This window comes from Heterostelium album (genome assembly GCF_000004825.1).
Source record: "Heterostelium album PN500 unplaced genomic scaffold PPL_scaffold9, whole genome shotgun sequence".
NCBI classification, from domain to species: Eukaryota; Evosea; class Eumycetozoa; order Acytosteliales; family Acytosteliaceae; genus Heterostelium; species Heterostelium album.
The window spans coordinates 1964662-1988898 of record NW_008805071.1 but is presented as its reverse complement, the minus strand read 5'-3'; the positions used below and the strand labels follow the sequence as shown (position 1 = coordinate 1988898).

At 33.4% G+C, this 24237-nt stretch overlaps 7 protein-coding genes across 7 annotated transcripts; 1 reads left to right on the top strand and 6 right to left on the bottom strand.

Annotated features, from left to right (window-relative positions):
- Positions 1 to 203: 203 nt before the first annotated feature.
- PPL_09287 (uncharacterized protein) lies at positions 204 to 3432 on the bottom strand (the record flags this gene model as incomplete). The annotated part of the gene is made up of 4 exons (XM_020580084.1): positions 204 to 244; positions 516 to 2572; positions 2664 to 3082; positions 3235 to 3432. The coding sequence occupies 4 exons, from the start codon at positions 3430 to 3432 to the stop codon at positions 204 to 206; spliced, it is 2715 nt and encodes a 904-aa protein (XP_020429917.1).
- Positions 3433 to 3672: 240 nt separating this feature from the next.
- On the bottom strand, positions 3673 to 4632 carry PPL_09286 (uncharacterized protein; the record flags this gene model as incomplete). Its single annotated transcript, XM_020580083.1, has 3 exons — positions 3673 to 3833; positions 4030 to 4051; positions 4558 to 4632. The coding sequence occupies 3 exons, from the start codon at positions 4630 to 4632 to the stop codon at positions 3673 to 3675; spliced, it is 258 nt and encodes an 85-aa protein (XP_020429916.1).
- Positions 4633 to 5550: 918 nt separating this feature from the next.
- Positions 5551 to 6361, top strand: PPL_09285 (uncharacterized protein; the record flags this gene model as incomplete). Its single annotated transcript, XM_020580082.1, has 3 exons — positions 5551 to 5751; positions 5861 to 6038; positions 6168 to 6361. 3 exons carry the CDS (start codon positions 5551 to 5553, stop codon positions 6359 to 6361), a joined length of 573 nt encoding a protein of 190 aa, XP_020429915.1.
- A 213-nt stretch (positions 6362 to 6574) lies between these two features.
- On the bottom strand, positions 6575 to 8744 carry PPL_09284 (NAD(P)H-quinone oxidoreductase; the record flags this gene model as incomplete). The annotated part of the gene is made up of 4 exons (XM_020580081.1): positions 6575 to 6856; positions 6933 to 7636; positions 8358 to 8428; positions 8509 to 8744. The coding sequence occupies 4 exons, from the start codon at positions 8742 to 8744 to the stop codon at positions 6575 to 6577; spliced, it is 1293 nt and encodes a 430-aa protein (XP_020429914.1).
- A 390-nt stretch (positions 8745 to 9134) lies between these two features.
- PPL_09283 (leucine-rich repeat-containing protein) lies at positions 9135 to 10943 on the bottom strand (the record flags this gene model as incomplete). The annotated part of the gene is made up of 1 exon (XM_020580080.1): positions 9135 to 10943. One exon carries the CDS (start codon positions 10941 to 10943, stop codon positions 9135 to 9137), a length of 1809 nt encoding a protein of 602 aa, XP_020429913.1.
- An 884-nt stretch (positions 10944 to 11827) lies between these two features.
- On the bottom strand, positions 11828 to 18999 carry PPL_09282 (GTPase-activating protein; the record flags this gene model as incomplete). The annotated part of the gene is made up of 6 exons (XM_020580079.1): positions 11828 to 11876; positions 12358 to 12430; positions 13382 to 13409; positions 14079 to 17007; positions 17082 to 17653; positions 17728 to 18999. 6 exons carry the CDS (start codon positions 18997 to 18999, stop codon positions 11828 to 11830), a joined length of 4923 nt encoding a protein of 1640 aa, XP_020429912.1.
- A 2233-nt stretch (positions 19000 to 21232) lies between these two features.
- On the bottom strand, positions 21233 to 23346 carry PPL_09281 (putative cellulase; the record flags this gene model as incomplete). Its single annotated transcript, XM_020580078.1, has 2 exons — positions 21233 to 21867; positions 22143 to 23346. 2 exons carry the CDS (start codon positions 23344 to 23346, stop codon positions 21233 to 21235), a joined length of 1839 nt encoding a protein of 612 aa, XP_020429911.1.
- Between the last annotated feature and the right edge of the window lie 891 nt (positions 23347 to 24237).

Genomic DNA, 24237 nt, shown 5'->3' with positions numbered 1-24237 from the left:
ACTATTAAAATGTTATGTTTGTTTAATACTATTTTCTAATTGATCGATCAAACAATAATTGAAAAGAAAATATAAAGTTTCGATCTCCAAAAAAAACATGTAAAAAATTGCACCATGATGCCATAGCATTTTTGAGTGTGTTCGCATAAAAAAATGAACATTAATTTTTTTGTATGCATTTGTAAAAAAAATTTATTTAAATTTTAAATTTTTAAATCAACTTCAGACTTCGGTCGATGATGATCTGTAAAAAGTTAGAGGATCTGAAGTTGATTTAAAGCTATAGGTATTTACGAGTTCGTTTGAAATCATATGTTGATTCATGATTGGCGTGCCACACATTGTCAACTCTAGGTATTTAATCGATTTGTTCTCTGAATTGGAGACTGCTTCAAAGATATCGTTGAGGAGTCGGTATATCCTTTGTACGTTATCGAATTTTAGGAACCAGATTGATAGTGTGTGGATATTGTTGGTGGTGTTCATCGTAAGTGGATTGAAATTTACAGATTTACCATTAATTTTGGCATCCATTAGAAACAGCATATCTAGATCGCTCATCACCACTTTGGTAAGAGGTTCAGTATCCTTGGCTCCAATCTTGAAGGAAATATCTGAAAAGTCAAGCGAAGCATTTACATCGATTGACTTTTGATGCTTGAGCTGCGACAACAATGGAAGAGAGTGGTAGTGAGCTTGTGTTTCCAAACCGGAGCGACATGAATCGTACTCGATCGATTGTAATCTATCATTATTGTAGTGATCTAACAACACTTGGAAAAAGTGAGATTCACTTGATTGTACGGCCATGTCAGAGTGAGAGTCTGTGTCTGTGTCTGTGTCTGTGTTATCATAAGGATTGAGAGTGCATTCAACCATTCGATAAAGATCTTTACATTCAACACCTATTCTTTCAAACTCGTATATCTTTTCATAGAATTTGATATGCTTTAGATTCTTTGCTTCGATCATATGGATATTAAAAGTTGTATAGGACATCTGATTCATCCAAAAGTATTGAGTTAGCGACTCTAGATTTTCCAAACATGAATGAAGATGCTCACGGGGAATGAACTCCAACTCTATACTCCTAAGATGAAGTGGTGGATTACTGAATAAACAGAATGTTGAACCGATGTGACCGATGGAACTCTTGATTTTAACTCTTTGATTGACACCGTTAGATAGAATCTTTGAACATATCTGATGGAACAGTTTGGAAACCGTAGACAATTCCACCAACCACTTGCTCTTACTGTGTGGCTGTACTATTACCAGTTCAATAATATACTTTAGAATGACAGGGTTTAATATGATGGTTGGTGGTGCACTACTTTCGATACAAATATTATTATTGCTATTATTACTAACATTATTATTTACTAAATGATTGTCTTGTAGTTGTTGTTGTTGTTCATCGATATAGTATTTTGAATCTGGTATATATTTGAGAAACTCTTTATCTTTTTGACGTTGGTTTTTCAACAGGATATTGATATAAGGATTGACTTGAATAACTTTGATTAACTTATCGAAATATTCACGACCATTTGCCTTTAGTTTTTCCATTAGCAATGAAAGATTTTTATATCGATGCATACCATCCCATAAACTAGTAACATTATTATCTAAAAAGAATGACAATGCTTCCAATAGATACTGACAATTGTCGACCTGTAAATAAAGTTGTTTAAAAACTTGATTCAACCCCTCGGTTGATCCCACTGTTGTTCTGAGAATATGAAGCAGTGTCACAAGCGATTGATATGGATTGCTTGTTGATAGGACAAATTTGAATTGCATGTCGACCGGTGCTTTCTCGAGCAAGAGGGAGATTTGCTCTTTATTCAATAATACTGATACCAAAGTCCATAGTTCAATATTATGTTTTTGCAATTGAAACTGAGGTAACATAAACAATGTCTTGTTAACAAAGGTTGGTGCGATGACATCTAGATGTGGACGTAAAGTAGCAACACTAAAACTGGAAGACAATGATCGGAAACCTGTCATTAGATAAAATGAAATCAAAATGAACATTGGATCTTTCTTTTGGTTGTAAAGAGAAACAAACGATTGGACGATGGTTTCTTGAAATCGAGGATGATGATATCTCTCTATTTTGCTTGCGATATCCATGCTCTTGATGATATCTTCAAACTTTAGAGATATCTTGACTATGTGATCGTATAGAGCTTCAGGGATATCTATACCTTTCTGATGATAAAGATAAGGAAGTATGAATGAATCGAGGTTAGAAAAGGAAATATTCTTGATGAAATGATTGGCAGTCTTTTCCTCCTTTAGGTAGCTAGTTGGTAGCGCCAACATTAGATAGTAGTGCGACTCCAATCCCAACTTTGAAATTTGCTTATAAATATCCTCTGGTGTAGATATAAATCTATAGAATGTTGAATAAATGAAATCCATTGTTGATTTGAACCTGTTTTGTTTGAAACACTCTTGAACAACTAGCATGTTACTTTCATTTACTTTGAAATACTCGTTGAATACTGATAGTTGATGATGATAATAACTATTCATTTTACTACTCATTAATTTAATAATCATTCTATAATAATAATAATAAAGTTTGTTATTAGTATTTATATTAATATTAAATAATGGATGGATTGGTTATTATATATATATATATTACATACTCTAATACTAATTGGTGATGTTGATGCAAATCAGTAATTAATGTTCTTTTATAATACATAACTATCAATATGAGATTGAATCTAACGGTGTCAGATAGAGTAGTATCATTGTTAATTCTATCTATACAGATTGATTCGAGAGTAATATATTTTAGGAAGTTTCGCTGTTTACTGACTTTGTATAGATAAAACATTAGATTAACATCAACATCTTCAAAGCTATCGAGTGATTTGATCGAATCCAAATAGTGTTTAAAGTAAATGTTGATGACGGATAGAAGTTCATTGGTTTCACACACTGCATACAGCTTATTGATAGAATCTATATTTTTAAAGAGTGAACGGTTGAACTGTAGGAAATCAGGGTGAGGTACTCTATGATTTTCAACACTAAAGTATCTTCTGAGGTATAACGATAGCTTGTTAAGTAATATTCGTTCACTCATCGTATAATTATTCCTCTTGTTGCCTATATACTTTTTTGTACATGATGATCAAACAAACAATGGTTGCTCATGTTAGTATCGATACTAACAAGTTCATAAGCTATAATATCCAAAAATCTACTTACATTTATTATCTTATGAATAATTTCAACATTGTATTTGTTATCAAACAGTTGAAGGTCATCAGGATAGGCAATGATTGCATCAATAGTTTGTAAATGTTGGAGTGGCAATGATTTAAGATCCCAATTCTCACCATTTTCATTGAATAACCGATTAATGTTATAATTAATATTATTATCTAAAGATTGTTCTTCACTCATTTTAAATATTATATGAATGATTAAAAAAAATTGAAAATCCTTTAATAAAAAAAATCAAATTAGTTGATTCCAATTTTGGAATACCTGCAGATTTTTTAATAAAAAGATATCAAGCAAATCATCAAATCAGATCTTTTTGAGCTTATACTATTTTACAAAGAATTTTTTAAGAATTTATTTATTTTTTTCTTTCTTTTTTTATAATTATTTTTATGTTGTCTGTGGATAAATACTTTATTTTTAAAATTCCCATCTAGACATTATATTCCTTATTGGTATATCCTGCTCTTCTATTGGCAACGCGACAGAATCTGCTGGTACGAGAGCATCTTGTATATTGTCAAGTGGTGTTAAATTATTGGATGATGGTTTTACAGTTGGTTTTACAGTTGGATCTACATCTGATTTTCAAAAAAATAAAAATTTGTTAATATTATTACGAAATTAAATAATATAGATATTTACTATTATCACATTTAACTATAGATATTAACAATATTATTATAAAAACAAATTTTACTTTTAACATTATTAAAAAAATAAAAATATAGAATAATCAAATATGATCACGTCATATTTATAGATCACTTTATATACAACATGATCTTTCACCAGATTTCTATGTAAAATCTATTTTTCTTTTTATTGAATCAAAAATATTAATATTTGATTTGTTTGTCTTTATAAAGACACACATTTCAGAATGGTGGTTTTTTGAGATAAAACTTTTAGTAGACAGAGAAGTCATAATCAAAAACAATTATTACATGGTAGTTAAAAAATAAAATAAAAAATAGAATATATTAAAGTAATTTGTAAAGGCAAAAAAAAAAAAACAATGTTACATATAATTTTGTTTATGTTTATTTTACAAAATGGAAAGTGATTATGATCTATTAAAATGAAATAGTAATTATATGTAATAGCTAAAGATTGTATTGCTTGATAAGCTTAAGTCTTGATAGAAAATCATATGATTTTTTGTGACAAAGATATGCTATTCATTTTCACTGACTCAAGTGTTCAGTTCTATTCTGATCAAGGAATTTAATGATTGGAATTTGCTTATCGCTGATGGACAGAGCATTCAAACTTCCAATAACTATTATAGTGGAGATACTTTACTATTTCGAGATGGCCATGATCTGCTGCCCAATTCATTGCCCGATAATCACTTGTCGCCAAGTGTAGTATTCTCATGAAGGAATTTGACAATAGGTGCCCGTGTGAAGATGCTACTATAATAGGTTGATTTGTAATCATTTGATTGGTGTGCTCCAAAAGATATTTGATGATTTCCAAGTGACCGTTTCTACATAGAATCGGTATCATATCATTCCACACTTTTTCGATGCAGGCTGTATTCTCCAGAAGGAACTTGAGTACATGGAAATGTCCATTGATTGCTGCGATTTGTATTGCATTTTCATTGCTTCTTTCTGTTCTATTGTAATGGAGAAATTGGACGCGGCATTCTCGATAGCCCTGGACGAGTATCCTTCAGTTCGATTGAAATGAAGAAATTTCACTACTTCTAAGCATATAAAGGAGGCGTCGTTCATTACATTAAAACCGTTGTGATCGAAACAGTAACTAGCATTCTTGTGAAGGTATTCTATCAACTGAAGATTGGAATAGTCAATCCTACGATGTGTAAACTCATTAGGCATGAGTTCTAACGCTTCATAATATCCAAAATCCAATGCATACGGTAATGATTTTAAATATAAATGTCTAAACGTTTTGATGGTCGCATTGCTTTGTTATTACTATCCACTTCTTGATAATCTCTTATCATAGTAACCAAGATCATACCAACGTAGTGATATATCGGTAAATAGATGATCATGTATATCTTTAACACATTGAAATATCTTTTTTTTTTTAGAACCACCGATTGTAGTAATTTAATGAAAAGATCAGTGTTACTATAATTCTGATTTTTCATTATTATTATTTAATTGGTTGATGGACCTGGTCATCAAAGGATAGCCATATTTAATTTTTATTTCTTTAAATTTTTTAAAAACTTTTTTAAATCATTTAAAAAAATCACTTTGAAAATGCAAAAACATTTTTACTTGATTAATGATCTACCAAAATCAGTAGTGATTAAAGATGTCAGATTCATATAAACCATTCGCAAATAACTTCCAATCAACAGGTACTGTTAAGAGTACCAATGTTGAGAACAACACTGCTGTACAACAACAACAACAACCATCGAGTTCACTCCCAAAGAGAGAAGATGAGAATGTTATGACACCAATCGTTAGATCATTACTTGGCTTCGTTCAAACCACTAAAGATACAATCCCTGTAAGTAAGAAGAGCAATTGATATGTAGTTGTTATTATAGTTAACAACGACAACCATCATCATATAAAATTTGAATCTAATGAATCTTAATCACATTCTACAATCATAGGAATTAAACAATGCGATCGATAATGGATTCAAATCAGCTGCTAAAGGTTTCGTAAATACCGTCGATGTAGTAGCAATTAGAGATAACTACAGAAAAGCTGTCGATCTCGTCGATAGATCACCACCTCTTCTCATCGTTGCATCTGCAACTTTATTACCAATCATTTTATTCAAGAAAGGTAAAGAAAAGAAATAACTACAAGCAAATCAATATATCAAAATACTATTGAATATATCGATAATTAGAAACGATAGATTTATTACTAACAAATGCATTACTTGATGTTGTCATTGTTTTATTTGTTTAGTTCCATCTGTTAAGGATCCAGCTTTAGCTGCACTTGGTTTCGGTGCATCAATGTACTACTGTTACCCAGAGTTGGTATCAAAGGGAAGCAAAAAGGTTCTCGAATTTTACAAGACACAAACCAATCAATTAAACAACAACAGCAATGCTACAGCACCAGTTGTTGTTTCTCAACCACCAAAAGATAAACAATAAATTAGTTATATAAATAAAATTATTATAGAGATATATATATATATAAGTTATTCATTTAATAATGAATAAATTATTTTTAATAAGACAATATAAATAATGATCATAGAATTAGTAAAAAAAAAGAATATATTATAGTTTATTATAATATGTTTGCTTTGTATATATATTGATTGATTGATTGATTGGTTTGTTGATTTGATTTTGTTATAACTATTAATCATCAAAACCTCTTACAACAATTTTACCAATATTGTGATTACCTTCCATAAACTTGTGTGCTTCTTGAATCTCATCGACATTGAATACACGATCGATGATTGGTTTCAATGTACCGTTGGCAAATAAATTGGTACAATGTTGATCGAATCTATCGATCAAATCTGCTTTATATTCAGTTGATCTAGATCTCAGTGTAGATCCTCTAATAGTTAATCTCTTTTGTAAAATAGTACCAATAATAGCATTCTCTTTAACAACTGGTCCCGATAATGTACCCTATTATATTAATGTATACAACATCAAACCAATTAGTTTATAAAATGAATACAAATTGATAGATCTCGATACATACTTGAATTACCATTGTTCCATCCAATGCCAATGATTTCATATTGTCATTCCAATAGTTGGCACCTACATAATCAAAGACATTGTCAACACCACGCTTTGATGTGATAGACTCTACTTCTGTGGCAAACGATGGTGTGTTCTTGTAGTTGATGGTGTTGGTACAACCTAGTTCCTTGATGATCTTTGTCTTCTCGTCGGAACCGGCGGTACCGATGATGATTGGTGCACCCGCTTCCTTGGCGAGTTGGATCAGTGCAGTTCCGACACCACTGGCAGCGGCATGCACCATCACGGTGTTGCCACGCTTGTAGTTACCGACGAGATACATCGCTTGGTAGGCAGTCAACCATGCCTCTGGTATGGCAGCGGCTTTCTCAAAGTTGAGATGATCGGGTACGTGCAAGGCATTGCTGGCATCGACCGTACAGAACTGTCCGTAGGCACCACCACCGACCAGCGCATACACCTTGTCACCGACCTTGAACTTTCCAGAGTGTTCCGAGTCGACACTCTCTACGACACCGGACATCTCCAAACCAAGAATTTCCGACTCACCAGCAGGTGGTGGATACTTTCCTAGACGCTGTAGAATATCCGCACGATTGATAGCAAAAGCTTTCACTCTCACCAGTAATTCATTCTTTTTTGGAACTGGTTTGGCGATCTGACCGATTATTAATTGTTCAACACCACCAAATTGTTTAACTAAAATTGATTTCATCATCTTGTTTTGTCTATGAATGTATAGAATAATAGAATAATAAAATAACTACAACAACACACAACAGTATATTTTACAGCTTCTCAATTAAACCTTGACATATAATTATTAAATTTTATTAATTTAAAAAAAAATAGAATAAATTTCATTCTGCTGCAAATGTGCTGTGAGTGGGGTTGTTTTTTTTGATCTTCCATCTGATAAAAATAAATGTTTTGTTGGCAGAATCATACTTCAGAAGACAATGAATTCTTTCAGCAAAGGAATTCGACACGGTGATGGAAACTCGTGGAACAAAATAAAGTAATATAATATGAAAAAAAACTAAAAATAAAACTAAAAATAAAATGTAAAAAAGGTAGAGAAGAGAAAGTTGGTGTGATGTATCTACAAATTGTATATATCTTGAAATTGATTTTATTAAATTATTATATATTATTATTAACCTAAACCTAGGACGCCTATTCCCTTAATTATCTTTCATGTCGACAGACTTCAATTGTTGTTGTTTTGTTGGTTGCAAAAAAAACGAAACGAAACGATTGGATGGGACTGAGACATTACTGAATAATCTTGAGAATAAGCTGCTGATTATCGTCCATCATCATCTGAATCTAAAGAGAAAGAGATAAACAATGTTATTAAATTTTAAAAATCCAACTGTTTTACTAGAATATTTGTTGTACTATCAATTTCTATACGTACCACTTGAAGCTGAAACAGCGATCTCCAACAAACCCAATGGATTCGATAATATATTTCTTTTAGCTACCACTCTGTACAATTGTAGGAAGAGAGAATAAATAATCAAAAAGATAATAGGATGATGATCAACTGATTAAACACTGAGACTTACAGTAAACTGTTGTTGTTGCTACTATTCAATAGATTTGGTGTTGATATGTTTATATTGATTGGTGTAAATTTTGGCATGTTGTTGCATTTGATTGAACTGACGCTGGCAACTTTGATATTTAACTGTGAAGATGATGTATTTAATTTGGTGTTTGTTGCTCGCAATGTTTGTTGTTGCTTTGAGGCAAATGACCGAGACAACGTTGTTGCTCTTTGTACGAATCTACCGCAATTCATTATTTACCTATTTATCTACAACTACTATTATTATTTAAAACAATCTAATAATAATGATTTGAAAATAAATAGAATAAATAATAAAAGTATAAATAAATAAATTTAAAACAATAAAAAGATAACAAAAAAAAACGAATCAAGTAAATGCGATCATTTTTTTTCAGTGCGCTCTGCAGATCAAATTTTTTAATCTTTTTTTTTTTTTCTAAAAAAGTATTTAAACATATAACAAGTTTAGTTGTATATCAATTTGTTTAAATAATTATAATCGATCAATCAACTAATCAAATATTAAAGAAAAAGCAAGAAATAATTAAAGATGTTTTTTTTTGTTTACAAAAAAATGATTCAATCTATTTTGAAACATTGAAACATTCATTATGTCAATGCTCAAAAAGATGAGTATCTCCCGATTTGATGGGATAGTGTGACAGTAAGTTTATTTTGATTGATAAACTTTTGAAATAATCTTTGTGTGTCTGGTGCAAGGTGGTTACCCTCTAGATTGATGACTGAAATGGTACGGTTCGAGTTGAGAAGTGTCAGAATGCTTTGAACACCTTCGATATCGATTTGATTATGTGATAATACTATTGTTTTAATTGATTTGTTGTACTCCAATGCTTCGGTAATGGCTTTGGTTCCTTCGTTTCCGAGCTGGTTCATCGCCAGATCAAAGTAGACGATCGTTGAGTTTAGCTTGATAGATTCCGCCAGATATCGAGCACCTTCCACTCCAATCTCGTTGGTTGCCAAGTTCAAACGTCGAATTGACTTGTTGTTAGAGATTGCCTGTGCAATGTGCTGTATTCCATTCGATTCAAACTTGTTCGATGACAATGTCATTGACTCGATCGAGGTGGTCGCTCTTATGATCTTGGCAATCTCGATGGCTCCGATGGCTCCGAGTGCATTGGCTGACAAGTCGATGGTTGTTATCTTTGAGGAAGCAGAGCAAAGTGCAGAGGCAATCGATCCAATTCCTTGCTGAATACAATTTCTGGTGAGATTGATCGATTTCAATGAGTGATTGAGTGAGAGTGCCACTCCAATTTTAGTGGCACCATAGTCACCAATGTTGTTTCCCCAGAGATCGATCTCGACAATCGATTTGTTGATTTGGAGAGATGTGCTAATGTAATTGGATCCTTCACTGCTTATTGAATTGCAGCGCAGATTCAGCTCGGAAAGCGATTGATTCGATGCCAGCGACAAGGCAATCTCTTTGGTGCCGTCGTCGCCCAGTTCGTTGTGCGATAGTGAAAGTGAGCGAAGACTCTTGTTCTTGGCGAGTCCAGCTGCGAATGAAACAGCACCACTACTGCCCAGTGCATTGTATGAAAGTATGAGTTCGCGAAGTGTTGTGTTTTTGGCGAGTAGGTTGGCCAGTGGCTCTCCGCTTCTCGCTGTCAAGTTGCAGTATGAGAGTCCGAGGAAAGTGACTGATGAATTGTAGTGGAGTGCCTGGACAAGCTTCAGCAGTCCAAGGTCACCGATTTGATTGGAGAAAAGGTTGATGTGAGTGATTGCCGACGAAGGACTGGAGAGCAGTCCTGCAACGACATTGAGTTGATAGATTTTCAGTGGAGAACCGCCGAATATCGAGAGATTGCGGAGTGAGGGAAGTCGGTTGAGTTGTCGAAGCTGGCGAACCGATGGCATGCGTGAGCAACGGTCGAGTTTCACCGATTCTATCAGTGAGTATCCAACGGTTTGCCAGAGTTTACATGTCAGTAGAGTGGTGAGGAATTGCTGGTCGTCCGATGGTTGCTGGCAAATTTCCTTCTTGATGATTGTATGCTCCAAGATGGTTGAAATCAATTCGATTGGTAGATCGTTCAGTGAGAAATTGCAGTTATTGTTTTGTTGTTTCTGTTGCTGATAGGCTTGTAAATAGGTGATCGGTTCGAAATTGAAAGATGATGCTGTTGGGAATGTATTGTGTTTTTTCGAGATTTTCGATTTTGGTTTTCTCCAAAGTTGCTCGACAAATGAAACTGGAATCATTGGTGTTGTTTTAGATTTAGATTTACCATGATTATTATTAACACTATTATTATGTTTGATATCTTGACTATTATTTTGATTATTATTTATGTAGGCACTTGTTGTTGTCCAATATTTTTTCATTGAATATTTATTATTATGATTACCAATATTTTGAATATTTTCTTTATTGATGATTTGATAACTTTCCATTCTTTTCTATTTATTTTATTTAGTTTAGTTGGAAATTGAAAAAAAGTTGAATAATATTAAAGTTATTAATATTTGTAAAAAAGAGTATTTGTTTTGTGAATAAAAAGATTCTTAAATCTAATTTAGTAAAAAATAAATAGTTAACTGTTTATTTATGTTAGTTATTTTTTTAATTATATTATTTTATTTATTATTTATTATTATTGTTATTGTTTGTAGAATGAAGTGAAGAGTAGTAGTGTAGTGAAATGATCTATATATATAAAAAAAATGAAATCTCTGAAGTTGGTAACTTCCAAAAGTAATTTAATTAAAAATGACTGACTTAAGTGGGTGGTAGAGTCTAAGAGCAGTTGTTGTTGTCTTCTCAGACTGAAAGTTGCAAGTTTGTTGTTTTTTTGTTTGAAAAGAGTTTGTTTTTTTTTTTATTAAAAAAAACACCCCTCAAACAGACAAAAGTCTAAAAAGGGTAAGACACCAAAAAAATGATAGATTAGGTTATAAATTAAAATTATGACTCTACGAGTTATAAGTGAAAAACAAAAAAAAACAACCTAAAATTTAACCTGGGTGATTGTAATACGATAATTATATAATAATTAATTATTGATTCTATTCTATATTGTAATCTTGGTGTACTCTCTACAAAATTATTATTAATTGTTCAATTAATAAATTACGAGAACTGCAACAACAGCAATCAACAACAAAGAGCAAGCAACATATTGGTGTTATCTCGAATTGCGTTGATTTTGGTTTTAGTTTTAAAAAGAAAAAATAATAAAATAAAAAAAATAAGAACTTTAAACAAAAAAAAAAAATATCAAAAAAAAAAGCAAAGCAAACAAACAAAAGAGGATATTGAATCTTCAAAATGATTAATATTAAATATCAAAGAGGTAAGAGAAACAGGGTTTCTTTGCTGGTGCGGTGCTAAGGTGTTATGGTAGACTTTTTGATGGGTGTTTGTGGGATATTCGGTGATTGTGTGGGTTAGATTGTTTGCATAAAAAAAAAAACTTTTTGCAAATTCCAATCACACACATGCTAGCAAAAATGAATCTTGCAATTAAACCACACAACAATCATTTAATTTCTCAAACCCTTACAATAAGAGAAAACTATTGACTTCGCGCTTTTTTTTTTATTGATCATTCAACAAAAGCGTGCGTATGATCTTTGTGTTTTTTTTTTTTTTGTGATGTCTTGTGGCACACAAAAGATGATTTTTTTTTGAAATTGTTTGTTTGTTTTTTAGCAAAACGCATGTAAATGGTGGTTTAAACCGTCCTCTTTGTATTATTTTGTTTTCAAACATAAATCATGAATATTTGAAAATTTTTGGTTTATTAAAATGAGAAGAACAGATAACAATCACATAATGAGTTGGCTGATTCCTAAATTGAATAATTACCTTTTGTAGATTTTATTAGGGCTTGTTCTCTCCTTTGCTTGATTTGATCTGATTTGATTAGATTCTCTTTCGACTATTATTATGATAATTAGCAGATTAGATTGACTTGATTTCACAATAATTTAGAGAAAAGAATAAAAAGGATAAGTTTGTGATGATAAATAAATAAGTTTCCAATAATAAGGTATTGGATTGAAATATAATTAATTAATTAATAACAAATAATTAAAGATTGTAATAGATGGTGGATTGCTATGATTTTTAAGTAATGTTTAAATTTTTAAAGATAGAAGAAATTATATATTTTAAAAAACAAAATAAAAAAGATAGATAATTTATTTTTATTTAAAATCGCAATAAAATTGGTGGTATTCGAATATGATAATGGTGTGATTTTAAACAACATCAACAAACAACAACAACAACAATTGGCTACTGGACATTGATGATATATATTTAAAAATATATACTATTAGTGGGTTGACAAAGAAAATATTGTGTGTATATGTGAAGTTGTGGTTATGTGGTGAAGGTGGTATAGAAATGGAGGAAGGGGGAAAAAGAAACACCAACAACAATATATCGAGTTGATATGATATTATTTTTTTTAAAAAGGCAGAATTAAACAACTCTAAATTTTAAAAAAAAACAAATGAATGGCTATAAAAATAGGTTGATTGTTGTTTTCAAGAATTATATTATTGTTGTATTTTTTCTATCTCTAGAGGTGTGTCAAAAGATATAATAATAGAAGTTATAGGTCAAGTTTATTTTATATTATGCGAATATCTTGATGTTTGTTTGATTGATTGTGACTCTTTGATAGACAAAACAACTAAAAAACCCAAACCAAAACTAAATAAACAGACAATGAAAGTTCATTCTCTCAATACTCCCAATTTTAAGGAAGATGACTGTTCAAACTATTGGTGTATGGGAGTAAAGACCATTCTAATTTGCGCATTTAAATAAACAATACCCCACCACACACACTTTGAACCTTAAAAAAAAAAAATATATAGACTTACGGGGTTTGTCAATTTCTGAGCAAACTTTAAAAATAAATATCTATGAGAAAAAATGTTAGTTTTTTTTTTCGTGAAAATCAAAAATGAAGACCTGTTTAATTTCGATCAAAATGAGGCAAGATATTTTGAGTGTTCATTGATCGAACAGATATAGAATACACTTACATTGAAAAAGATTAATTTATTTATAAAAAAAAAATTATTATTATTTATTTATATAAAAACAATTATAATTTAATCTAAAAATTTGAATAATTAAATAATTGATTAAAAAATTAATTAATTAAATTAAATAATTGATTAAATAAATAAATCTTGGAAGTTGATTTTAAACCAAAAGTATTTCAATTTTTTTGTAAATCCCAGTGATCAAAAAACAAATCAATAACCAAAAATATCTTTTTTAGGTTAAAAACAATGAATTGTATCCACATCCATTCACACATTTTATGAAAGATGATGGAGCACATAACATGCTAATAACCAAATTTAGATAAATTAAACTATAAGTTTAGATATTTAATTAAAATATTTCATAACAAAAAAGAAACATTGATGACATAAATAAAACAATTAAATGGGCAAAATCTAATTTAAGATATTATTAAATTTAATTTGGAAAACATTTTAAATTATCACATTTTTAACAATATAATTTATTAAAGTGTTAGTTAGTTCTTATGTTGATGTTACATTATTTGGGTTGTTTTCGTTGGAAGTGGATACTGATTGGGTTGATGAGGTTGGTGGTGCTAATGGAGTGTAACCTGAAACAACAGAGTGCACGAAATCTACATAATTTCTATCGGAGTTGTAACGATCGACGATCTCTTTGATTCTGAGCTTTCTGAGCGCGTATGGTCTTGTGTAGTTGGGTGTCGAATTTCTGATGTAACGGTAGGCGTTGATTGCTGTCTGGCGAACCAACGTCGACAAGAGTTTCTTGTTGACGGTCATGCCATGGATGAGCGGACCAAACAATGGAACTTTGCTTTCCTTACGGTAGATCTGTACACGGAAAAGTCCATTGGGCAATGGGTAGATTACGATGTGCGCATCGTTGAACTGCGAGGTGATAGTGGTTGGCGAGTAGTCGCGGATGTGTTCCGACCAGATGATGTTTACAATGTCGTTACCGACGTGACGCTTCTTGTGGATCTGCTGGAGATCGGCTTTGTTCGTTGGCATTCCAGAGATGTTGTGGAAAATAGTCTCGACAGTGGTGTTGGCAAAGTAGGGTGCTGTGACACCGGTTGTCTTCTTACGATCGAGACCACCGAGGTAACCTTGGTGAGTTTGGAGATCGACTGGCCAACCTAGACCGTCGACAAACTCACTGAAAATCGATGAGTTTGTGTTGTTGTGGAGGACGTCACGCTGGTCGTCTTGTCCCTCGGCGGCATAGATCAATCCGATCTTGAGGATCTCACGCGACGGTGTGATATCCAGCTGCTGGAGTGCACGACCAAGTTTCTGAGAGGATTCTAATTGCTTAAAGTATGGGGCATTCGAAATATTGAGGAATCCGAGATACGACATCAGCAGACGACGCGACTGGGAGATGACACTAGGTATTTTCGATGGTGGAGCGCCGTCCCACGACAAGGCGACAGGCTTGCTGTAGTTCTCGCTGTGGTAGCTCTTCTCCTGCTGGACAAAGGTTGCCACCTCCTCTTGGATTCTCTGGAACTCTTGGACGAGCGTTGGTTTCAAGTTGGAAAGTGGTTGGTCAAGTGTTCCACCGTTGGATGGCAACAACTCTGGATAGCTAGAGGACAATGTACAAAGTAGATTTTTGAGTTTATCATCGACAACGGCCGGTTCCACTGGTTTCGGTTGCATTTGATTTTCATATTGGTAACTGAGATTATCAACGAAAATCGGTGTAGATTTTTGGTCGATGTAGTGTGAGAGTAGTGACTTTGGAAGAGAGTCATCAGTGCTGCTGAGGGAAGCCAGTGGATCGTATTGATGATCGATGCTCCAAACATATTTACCGGTGGCATCACGAATGAATAGACGCGCAACAGTTCCTTGGTCGGGAGCACCTGGTTTGGGAACTTCCACGACAGAGATCAGTGCATTCTCGTTGAAGACACTGAACAATGGCATTTCCTCGTCGGCCAATCCAGCGGGATTGTCGTCGTACTCGTCGATCATCGAGGTGATAATCTCAGGACCGTGTTTCGATGGGAAGTTGTGGACAAAGTTGAGACAGTGCGAGAGCAGTGTTTCAGCGGATTCACGAATTGGGTTGGGTTTGGCAACGACACCAAAAGTCTCAAGAGTATCGTCGTCAATCTCAACCTTTCCTTTGATAGAACCACTTCCGGATTTCGAGATACTGGCAACCTGCTTCTTGGTGAGTGATTTCGAGATCTGTTTGAGATGGTCTCTAGAGTCTTCGAGACGACTACCTTCGAATGTGGTCGACCACATCTCACCGCGTTGTCCAAGTCCAAGCTCGATCGCCGAGAACAATACCATACGGAATTCATTGTAGCTGGGATCATCGAAAATAGAATTGTCCAGGCACACCCAGTCGAGAAGACAGTAGAAATGATTGGCAACAATGGTTTCAGAGATGGTGGTGCTTCCAATGTCAATCTCCTGATAACCTTTGTGGATACTCCTGCACAGTGACACGATAATGGTGTTGATGACACTCTTGGTTAAGCGATTGAAAATCAAACTGATGGTTGCAATTGCATCGAGAGCAGTCTTGGAGATCGATGCTTCTTGGTGCAATGTGAATTGCAGCAGTGTCTCTAACATCTCATCGACCAACTCCTGTTGGAAATCGGTAGAGTTGCTAAACTCCTCCATGATCATCGTTGACAATGTCCAAAGACAGACCAAACGATTCTCTGTCAGCTTCTCAACCTTCAATGCCATGGTGAGAATATCGACGAGTTCACGCTTCAACTCTTTCATTGTCAGATCCTTTGAGAGCTGTTTGTTCGAGGCATCTTTGAATCCTGGCAATATCAACACTGGGAAATGATTGGGATAGAATATCAGTGATGAAATGATAATCAGTGACTTCTTCCTGACGTCGGTTGGTGGCGCATTGTTGACTTGATCCTGTCGGAGCGCGGTGAAGATTGCGCGAATCTTTTGGAGATATGAAGTCACCAGGATGTTGGAGCCGGGTGTGGCCAGCGAGAATATAGGACTGCTGTGTAGGATTGCTGTGCAGCCGAGATCGGTAGTGCCAGGTGTCACCGGTCCATTAAGATTCAGTCCAATGTAGTGGTAGAAAGCAGCGAGAATGTCATTCGGATACTGGAGGTGATGACGACATACTAACCGACATAGTCCAGACATTGCCAACACTTTGCTCTTTGTAAACTTGGCATCGAGATCGTGTGTTTCAAACAGTCGTTTACCAAACAAATTGAATAGAGACAGTGGTTTCCAAGATGACTTTTGAGTGGTTTGGAATTCAACGATCTCTTCTGCCGCCAGAACTATATCAATAATATCAATTAGAATATCGGTTGCCAACTCATGTATCAGTGGATCCTTAATCTGATTCAAATTGTTTAACATTGCCAACAAGTTATACCAAGTCGTTAATAAACTATCTTTATCCCATCCAATTTGAACTAAAGCATTCTCACTAAAATTTATAATTAGTTAACAAAAGTTTGAAATTTTTGTTTTGAATTGATTGGATTGAATTGAACAACTTACATATGTATTTCAGGAAGTGGATCAAGTGTATCCGGTGATTTAGGAGCACCACCTTTTTCCGCATTCTTTTTGTCTTTATCGATTTTAATCAATTTCTTCTCGCTCAATGGGTAGATTGTGTCGCGCAGTATACATGTGATCTGAAGTAGCTTCGCTTTGATCTGCTTGATCACCTCGACTCTAAAGTAGAGTTCTTCGAAATGTTGGTTGAATCGACTCCACATCTCTGGGCTCAACTCCTTCGATTTGATCCATGCAAAGAGCGTGGTGGAGAGCATCGCTTGCTCGAGTGTTGAACTCACCGATTTGTTGGGATTGGAACGTCGCAAAAGAGTGGTAGTCGCTTGGAGTGTTGCGTTCAACAGGATCTCGCGAGTCTGTCCACGTAAACTTGGATACTGATCGATCAAATTCTTAAAGACACCGATCACCATCAGTCCAATGGTATCACGCTCCTTCTCGTAGCCAACGGCATCAGTTTCGAAAACATTCATCAATTCATTCAAAATAAACTTTTGGAATGAGAAATACTCTTCTCCACATAAACTTTCCATTTCATATGCGTTTGGTGACTGAATGAATGAATGAGTGAATTTAATACTATTAATATGTTTAACATGATCGAATAGATACTAGTAATACTTACAAAGAATAGATTTTGGAAGGTGAGTATTGACTTTTTAATAATATCTACATATTTCAGAGGTAATTTACAACTTTGTTTAAAAATTTCGAGTAGAATGGCAACTCTTCCTACTCCTGGTGTAGAGGTGGTGAGTTGTGATGTGACGTTAGTGGTGTTGGTATTGTTGTTGTTGTTGTTGTTTGGTGATGTAGATGCTGATGCTGCTGTTGTTGATGCTGACGCCGATGCCAGTTGTTCATTGCTTATCGATAGTGTAATGGTTCCATTGGTTGTTGGTTGTTGTTGTTGCGCTGTGTTTGGTGCTGGTGTTGGTGCTGGTTGATTATTCAAAAGAAATTCACGAATGCTCGGATTGCTGGTGATCCACGTACAGATATAGTTGATAATGATAACCTGTAGTTCGTGGGGACAGTGACTGCCGAATCCGGTGTTGTCGTTGGCCGGCAACACTCCGAGTTTCTTGCAGATCGACGGGTACAACACAGTGAGATAATGTGTTTTGAGCAGCTCGAACCAGAATGAAAAGTTGTTGAGACGCGAGCTGATATGCATAAACATCTGTTCAAAGAGACGACAAGAGTCGTCGCGACTGGGTGGCTCGGTTGCCTGTATCACGATGAATCGTTTTGATTCATGTCCACTGAAGACGCGTCTTGCAAACTGGATGCGATAGGTATAGTCTGGTGTGAATGGCTGGTAGTCGATAATCGAGGAGAACAACTCTAGCTTGTGGCGGTCGGGCTTCTCCATCACCTCGAGGAAGAATAAGAGCGTGGAGAACGACGCCAAACGAATGGTATGTATATTTTCAACGCCAAGCATCTTCTCTAGGATGTTGACGATCGATTTCACTTGCCAACCCTTCTTGACGAATCCTTCGAGATGGATCAACACACGTTTCAACAGTTCGTTGACCTTGTAAACTTCCTTCTCTGCGTAGTGGTGTTTTCCAGCTTTGTAGGTTCCGAGTTCGTAGGTGGAGAATGTCGACAGCAGAATCTGGTAGATCTGGTAGCTGTTGTCCTTGAAGATCTTGTCGATGTCCTGGTCGTCAGAGTTGTTGATATATGACATTAAACCTTTGAATCGCTTGATATTATCGACGGATTGGTCGAGAAACTGTGCCAACTTCTTCTTGGCCTTTTCTTTCTCCTTGGTTTTCTCGACTGCGTTGGACTGCTGCGATGACAGTAGCCACGATATATTGTTTGTATTCAAAGCATTGTTGTTGCTGAATGCCAAATTGGCAGAACCTGTATTAATTGTATTCATTGATGTGTACTCTACACACTTTTACTATATATATATATAATGACTAATACTACAATATCGACAAATAATATATATTTTATATCTTATCTTTGAAGAAAAAAAAAACAAAACCTAAAAATAAATATTTTTTTTTTTTTGCTTTTACTGGTTTTTGTTGATGTTTGCTGATTTGATGATAACAACCATAGAAATTTCAAGTTGAAAATTAACTAAAGGTGGTCTCTTGATTTGTTGATTATTTTATTAATTCTACTATTCAAATTATTGATATATATATATATCTGATTTATTGTTTTTAGAACTAAACTAAACAAAACACTAAACTAAATTGATTGTAATTAATAAAAGTAAAAAGAAAGTTAGTAATGAGATGATTTGAGCTTGATTAAGTAAGTAAAACAAAGTAAAAACAAGTATAATCAATCAAAATTAAAAATAACAAAAAAAAAACCAAAAAGATATCTATGTTGATGATTATATATGAGTGTGGGTTGTTTTTTTTACTTTTTTTGTTTGTTTGGGTTGTTGTTATTTCGATGGATGGTTGTGATGATGATGATGTGAGTTTTGGTTGATTGTTTTTCGATTTGTGTTAAATAAACGTAGAAGGAAGATCATATTATCATGATGATAGGAAATAAATATGACTTTTTATATTAAAAATAGATATTATTATTGGAAATGAAAAAATATAAAAAAACAACTATTGGTTATTTCTTATTTTAATGATTTACACTTTTCTAATTTGCAGTTATTTAGTTTTCGGATATAATCACTTTTATAAATTAATTTAAATTAAAGTTTAAGTTTATGACAAATAGGCTTGATCAAGATGAAAAAGGCTTTTGACCAATAAATTAAATTAAATTTAATTTTTAAATTTATTTTTTTTTGGTGGTTATTGGGGAAAACTTTAGTTTAGAGAGTAGTGGGTTTGATTAAATATCGAGATTGCCTACCTTTATTATTAAAAGTATCTTGTTTTTTTTGTCTCCTGTGCACAAAAATATCTTGAAATCTAGACTTTGACAAAAAACCAATTTAAAACTGTTTCTCAACTTTTAATGATATGAACATATAAAGATATAGGAACACTAACATATATCTATATAATAATAATAAAGTGTAGTGTTGTTTTTGTGGTTGGTGGTTAAATTGATGATGACTGATTGATTTAACAAAAAAAAAAGGTGGAAAGTCTCTTCTCCTTCACCAAACAAACAAACAGTAAGTGTCAAAACAAAAAAAATTAAATTAAATTAAAATAAAAAAATTGCAAGGTGAAGAAATTGAAAACGAACACCAAAAAAAAACAAAACAAACGCAAAAAAAAAATTCATAAAACCAACAACATACATCATAGAGGTATTGAGAATGCCTGGTTTTGCTGAAAGATTGATTTCTTTTTTTTATTATTTTTTTTAATTTTTTGATAAAAATTTCATCTTAAAAAGATTTTTTTTCGTAATTGGTTTTTCCCAAGTTTCTTTAGTTAACACACATTTGTGGTCAATGTTATAATACCACATGTGATTCGTCTTTTTTTGTATACAACCCTGATTTTTATAAAAAAAAATAGATATTATTTTCTTTTGCAGGCATCAACTTTGAAACTCATGACAATTTTAAACAAATGAGAGGAATTATATTGGACGATGAGTTTTAATTTGATAGTTGTAATAAAATTGTTAATATTTTAAAGTCGTTCCGAGGGAGGGTTCTTCTATTCAATAATATACAAAAAAATAAAAGTTGGTTTAAAATTCACAACGAAAGAAAGGTGTGAAGTTGACTTTTAAAAAGTTGTTATCAAGTCGATTGTTGTCATAATAAAATAAAAAAAAATCAAATCTTCATTTTTGAATGGTCAATTCATTGTTCCTGATGAGCTGATTTGAATTCAGCAATTACTGATAGAATTGCAAAAGCTATATCAGATATTTTGATTCAATCACCAGGTGGTTCTTTTTTGATCGATTGCTAAACTACAAATTAAGTACAGTACTCGATTTACTAAAATAAGAGGAGGTTAAGAATAAATATCTAAGTGTTATAAACACAATGATAAAAGTACAATTTAAAACATCTAGATGTATTAATTGATAGAACCCTTATTAATAATAATCAGAATAAGTAATTATTTAATTTAACAAAAAAAAAAAAAAAAAAGTAATTATAATAATTTATTTTGTATTTACAATTTTTAATTTAAAACAATATTGTTTTTGTTCAATCATTGAACAATTGTAAAAGTAAATGGAGTGGCCGATTGTACTTGATAACCAAAGTTAGTTGGTTGATTTGGTTGCAATGTTAATGCCCATGACTGAGCTGACCAAATCCAATTACCGTTGACATTGGCAGGAGTGTAGGCACCCCAGCTTTGATCTGGTGCAACATTTGGTACGGATGAGAATTTAACATTTTGAATAGCAGAGGAACCAGTGTTTGTGATAAAGCAATTGTATACACTCCATGGTTTGTTGTTACTGTCAGTCCATGAGCTTGACAATATCTGTTGAATGGTAATAGTTGAAGTGTGACCTGTTGTCGATCCTCCTGTTGTGGTAGCACCTGCTGTAGTGGTAGTTGACGATCCACCACCAGTGGTAGAAGTAGTAGTAGTAGTAGTAGATGATCCTCCTGTTGTGGTTGATTGCGAAGTTGTTGTAGTAGTAGTAGTTGGCTTAGAAGTTGTAGATGTCGAAGTGGTAGTTGTTGATCCTCCACCAGTGGTTGTAGTTGATTGTGAAGTTGTAGTAGTTGGTTTAGAAGTTGTAGATGTCGTGGTTGTACCACTTCCCGTTGTAGTAGTTGTTGATCCGCCAATGGTAGTAGAGCTAACAGTGGATGTAGTAGAAATTGGACCTAAAATATGGTACCAATATTAATCAACAAATAATAAAGCAGAAAGTTAAAAAGAAGAGAAATAAGAAAAATAAATAAGAATTTCAAAAAAAAAGGAGGGAAAGAAAGAAAAAATAAAAGTTAGGTTATTGTTTTCATCATTTTATTAATAGAGATAAAGAGAATAGAATATTTAGGTAGGATAATAATAGAGAAGAGAAATAAGATAGAAAAAGGTAGTCGATAGAGGAAAGAGAGTAGAAAAGTAGGAAGAGTAGTAGAAGTAGATTAATTACCCAAACAAACTTTGTTTCCAGATAGCGAGAAGATAGATGGATTGGTTCCAATATCATTGAGATAACCAGCAACATTTTGGTTGATGGTTGTCCAATCTGGGTTGAGAATAGAGTCAGTGTCGGCTGAATCTGGGTTGAGTGAGAAGTAGATGTGATTGGTCATTCCGGTTGACTTTAGGTAGGAAACGAAAGAGCTAATCCATTTGCTGTTCTTGGTGTTGTTGTTCTTGCATCCCCATTCACCAATGACAACAGGTTGACTTGACTTGAGGAAACCGAATGATGCATCCCAGACGCTTGGCATGTTGGAAGGATAGCTTGGATCGTTGAAATATGGTTGGTCAGAGACAGATGAACAATAGGTGTGTGGAGTGAATACCAGCTTGTTTGGTGTGGCGAGGAAGACTGGGAAACATTGTTGTGGCGACAAGTTACCACCCCACCAGTTACCAGTGGCTGGCGAACAGATTGAGCCAGCATTGTTTTCGATACCCTCGATGAAGTAGACACCTTTAAATCCGGTCTTTGATTGAATGGTGTTGGCGATGTTCTTGAAAGCGGCATCCCAGTCGGTGGCGGTATTTCCAGTTCCCCATGTGGCGGTACCGTGTGGTTCATTCTTGACGTCGACCGCCCAGAAGTTCCAGTATTTCTGGAGAGTGTTTACAACGGTGATCCAAGCGTTGGTAACAACGTCGGTGGTGTAATTAATGCACTGTCCATCGATGTTGTAGATACACTGGGTGGAGTACCAGAGTCCTGGAATGTAGTCGTTTGGATCGAAACGATGCATTTCGGCGACAACCAAGATACCACGAGTGGCACATGCCTTGGTGATGTATTCAAACACCTGGAAAGCATTAAGACCAGCCAAATTTGGATTCAGACCATAGTTGATTTGATTTGGCATACGTGGCTTCAAGATCATATCGACAGAGAATGGCAGACGGAGTACATTGAATTTCTGGGCAACTAGGACATCGAGAAGTTGCTCCACACTCTTGGTTTGTAGACCACCCGGTGAAAAAGTCAGTGTTTCCAAACCAAACCAAGCAATACCTTGAACTCTAATTGTTTGTCCATTCATTTGCAATTGGGTACCACTTGTAGTGTATGTTACAGAGCTTTGATCAAAACATTGTTGTCCAGAAACAACCAAAATAAATAGAGATATTGTCAATGACAATAGATATTTTATATTCATAGTTTTTATTAAAATAAATAAATTAGATAAATAATGTATTATATATATAAATAAATCGGAGTTTTAGAATAATATTAAATTGATTGATAAAATAATAAATTGATGAAATTTACAAAATTAAACTTTGAATTTATAGTAATAATAGTTTTTTTGGTAATTATAATGTAATGTTAATGGTATTAAGTTCAATAATAGATATTGATTTTAAAAGATTTTAGATTTAAAATTTTTTATAAGATAGTGTTGTGTTCCACAGATAGGAAATTGATTTGTATATGAATATAATTTGGGAAAATAGAGAAATAAAAATGGTTGTAGATAATTAAATCAAGTTTAAAATATATATTGATTTTTAAATGGATGTTGAAATAATTGTTTATGTAATTTTGGAAAATATAAATATTGGAATTCGATTTATTTAAATAGCAAGAAAATATTAGATTGGTTCCGGAAAGTGATGATGATTATGATTAAAAAGTAAATGATGATGAAGCCAATGCTTAGCAACAAAAATGTAGTTATAGTGAAAGTATGATGAGAAGTAATTGGTTAAGGTATGGTATGAGATGTCTATCAAGTAACAATGGAAAAATTATGGATTTATCTCCAAAGCTAAAAAGAAGAAACAATATGTTGTTTGTTTTCACAATTACAAAGAATAAATGGAAATAAATATGATATATAAATTATTATTATTGTGATTGATTGATATAACAATTGTAGTAATAAGTTGTTGTTTCTTTTTTTTTTATATATAAATAAAAGATAAGATGATTTAAAATATTATAATTAAAATTGAATGAATGAATCTATTTCCAAGGTCATTATTTATATCAATTGGTACTACCGTAATGCAGGCAAAAACCAAATAGCATACTCAACACCAAAACC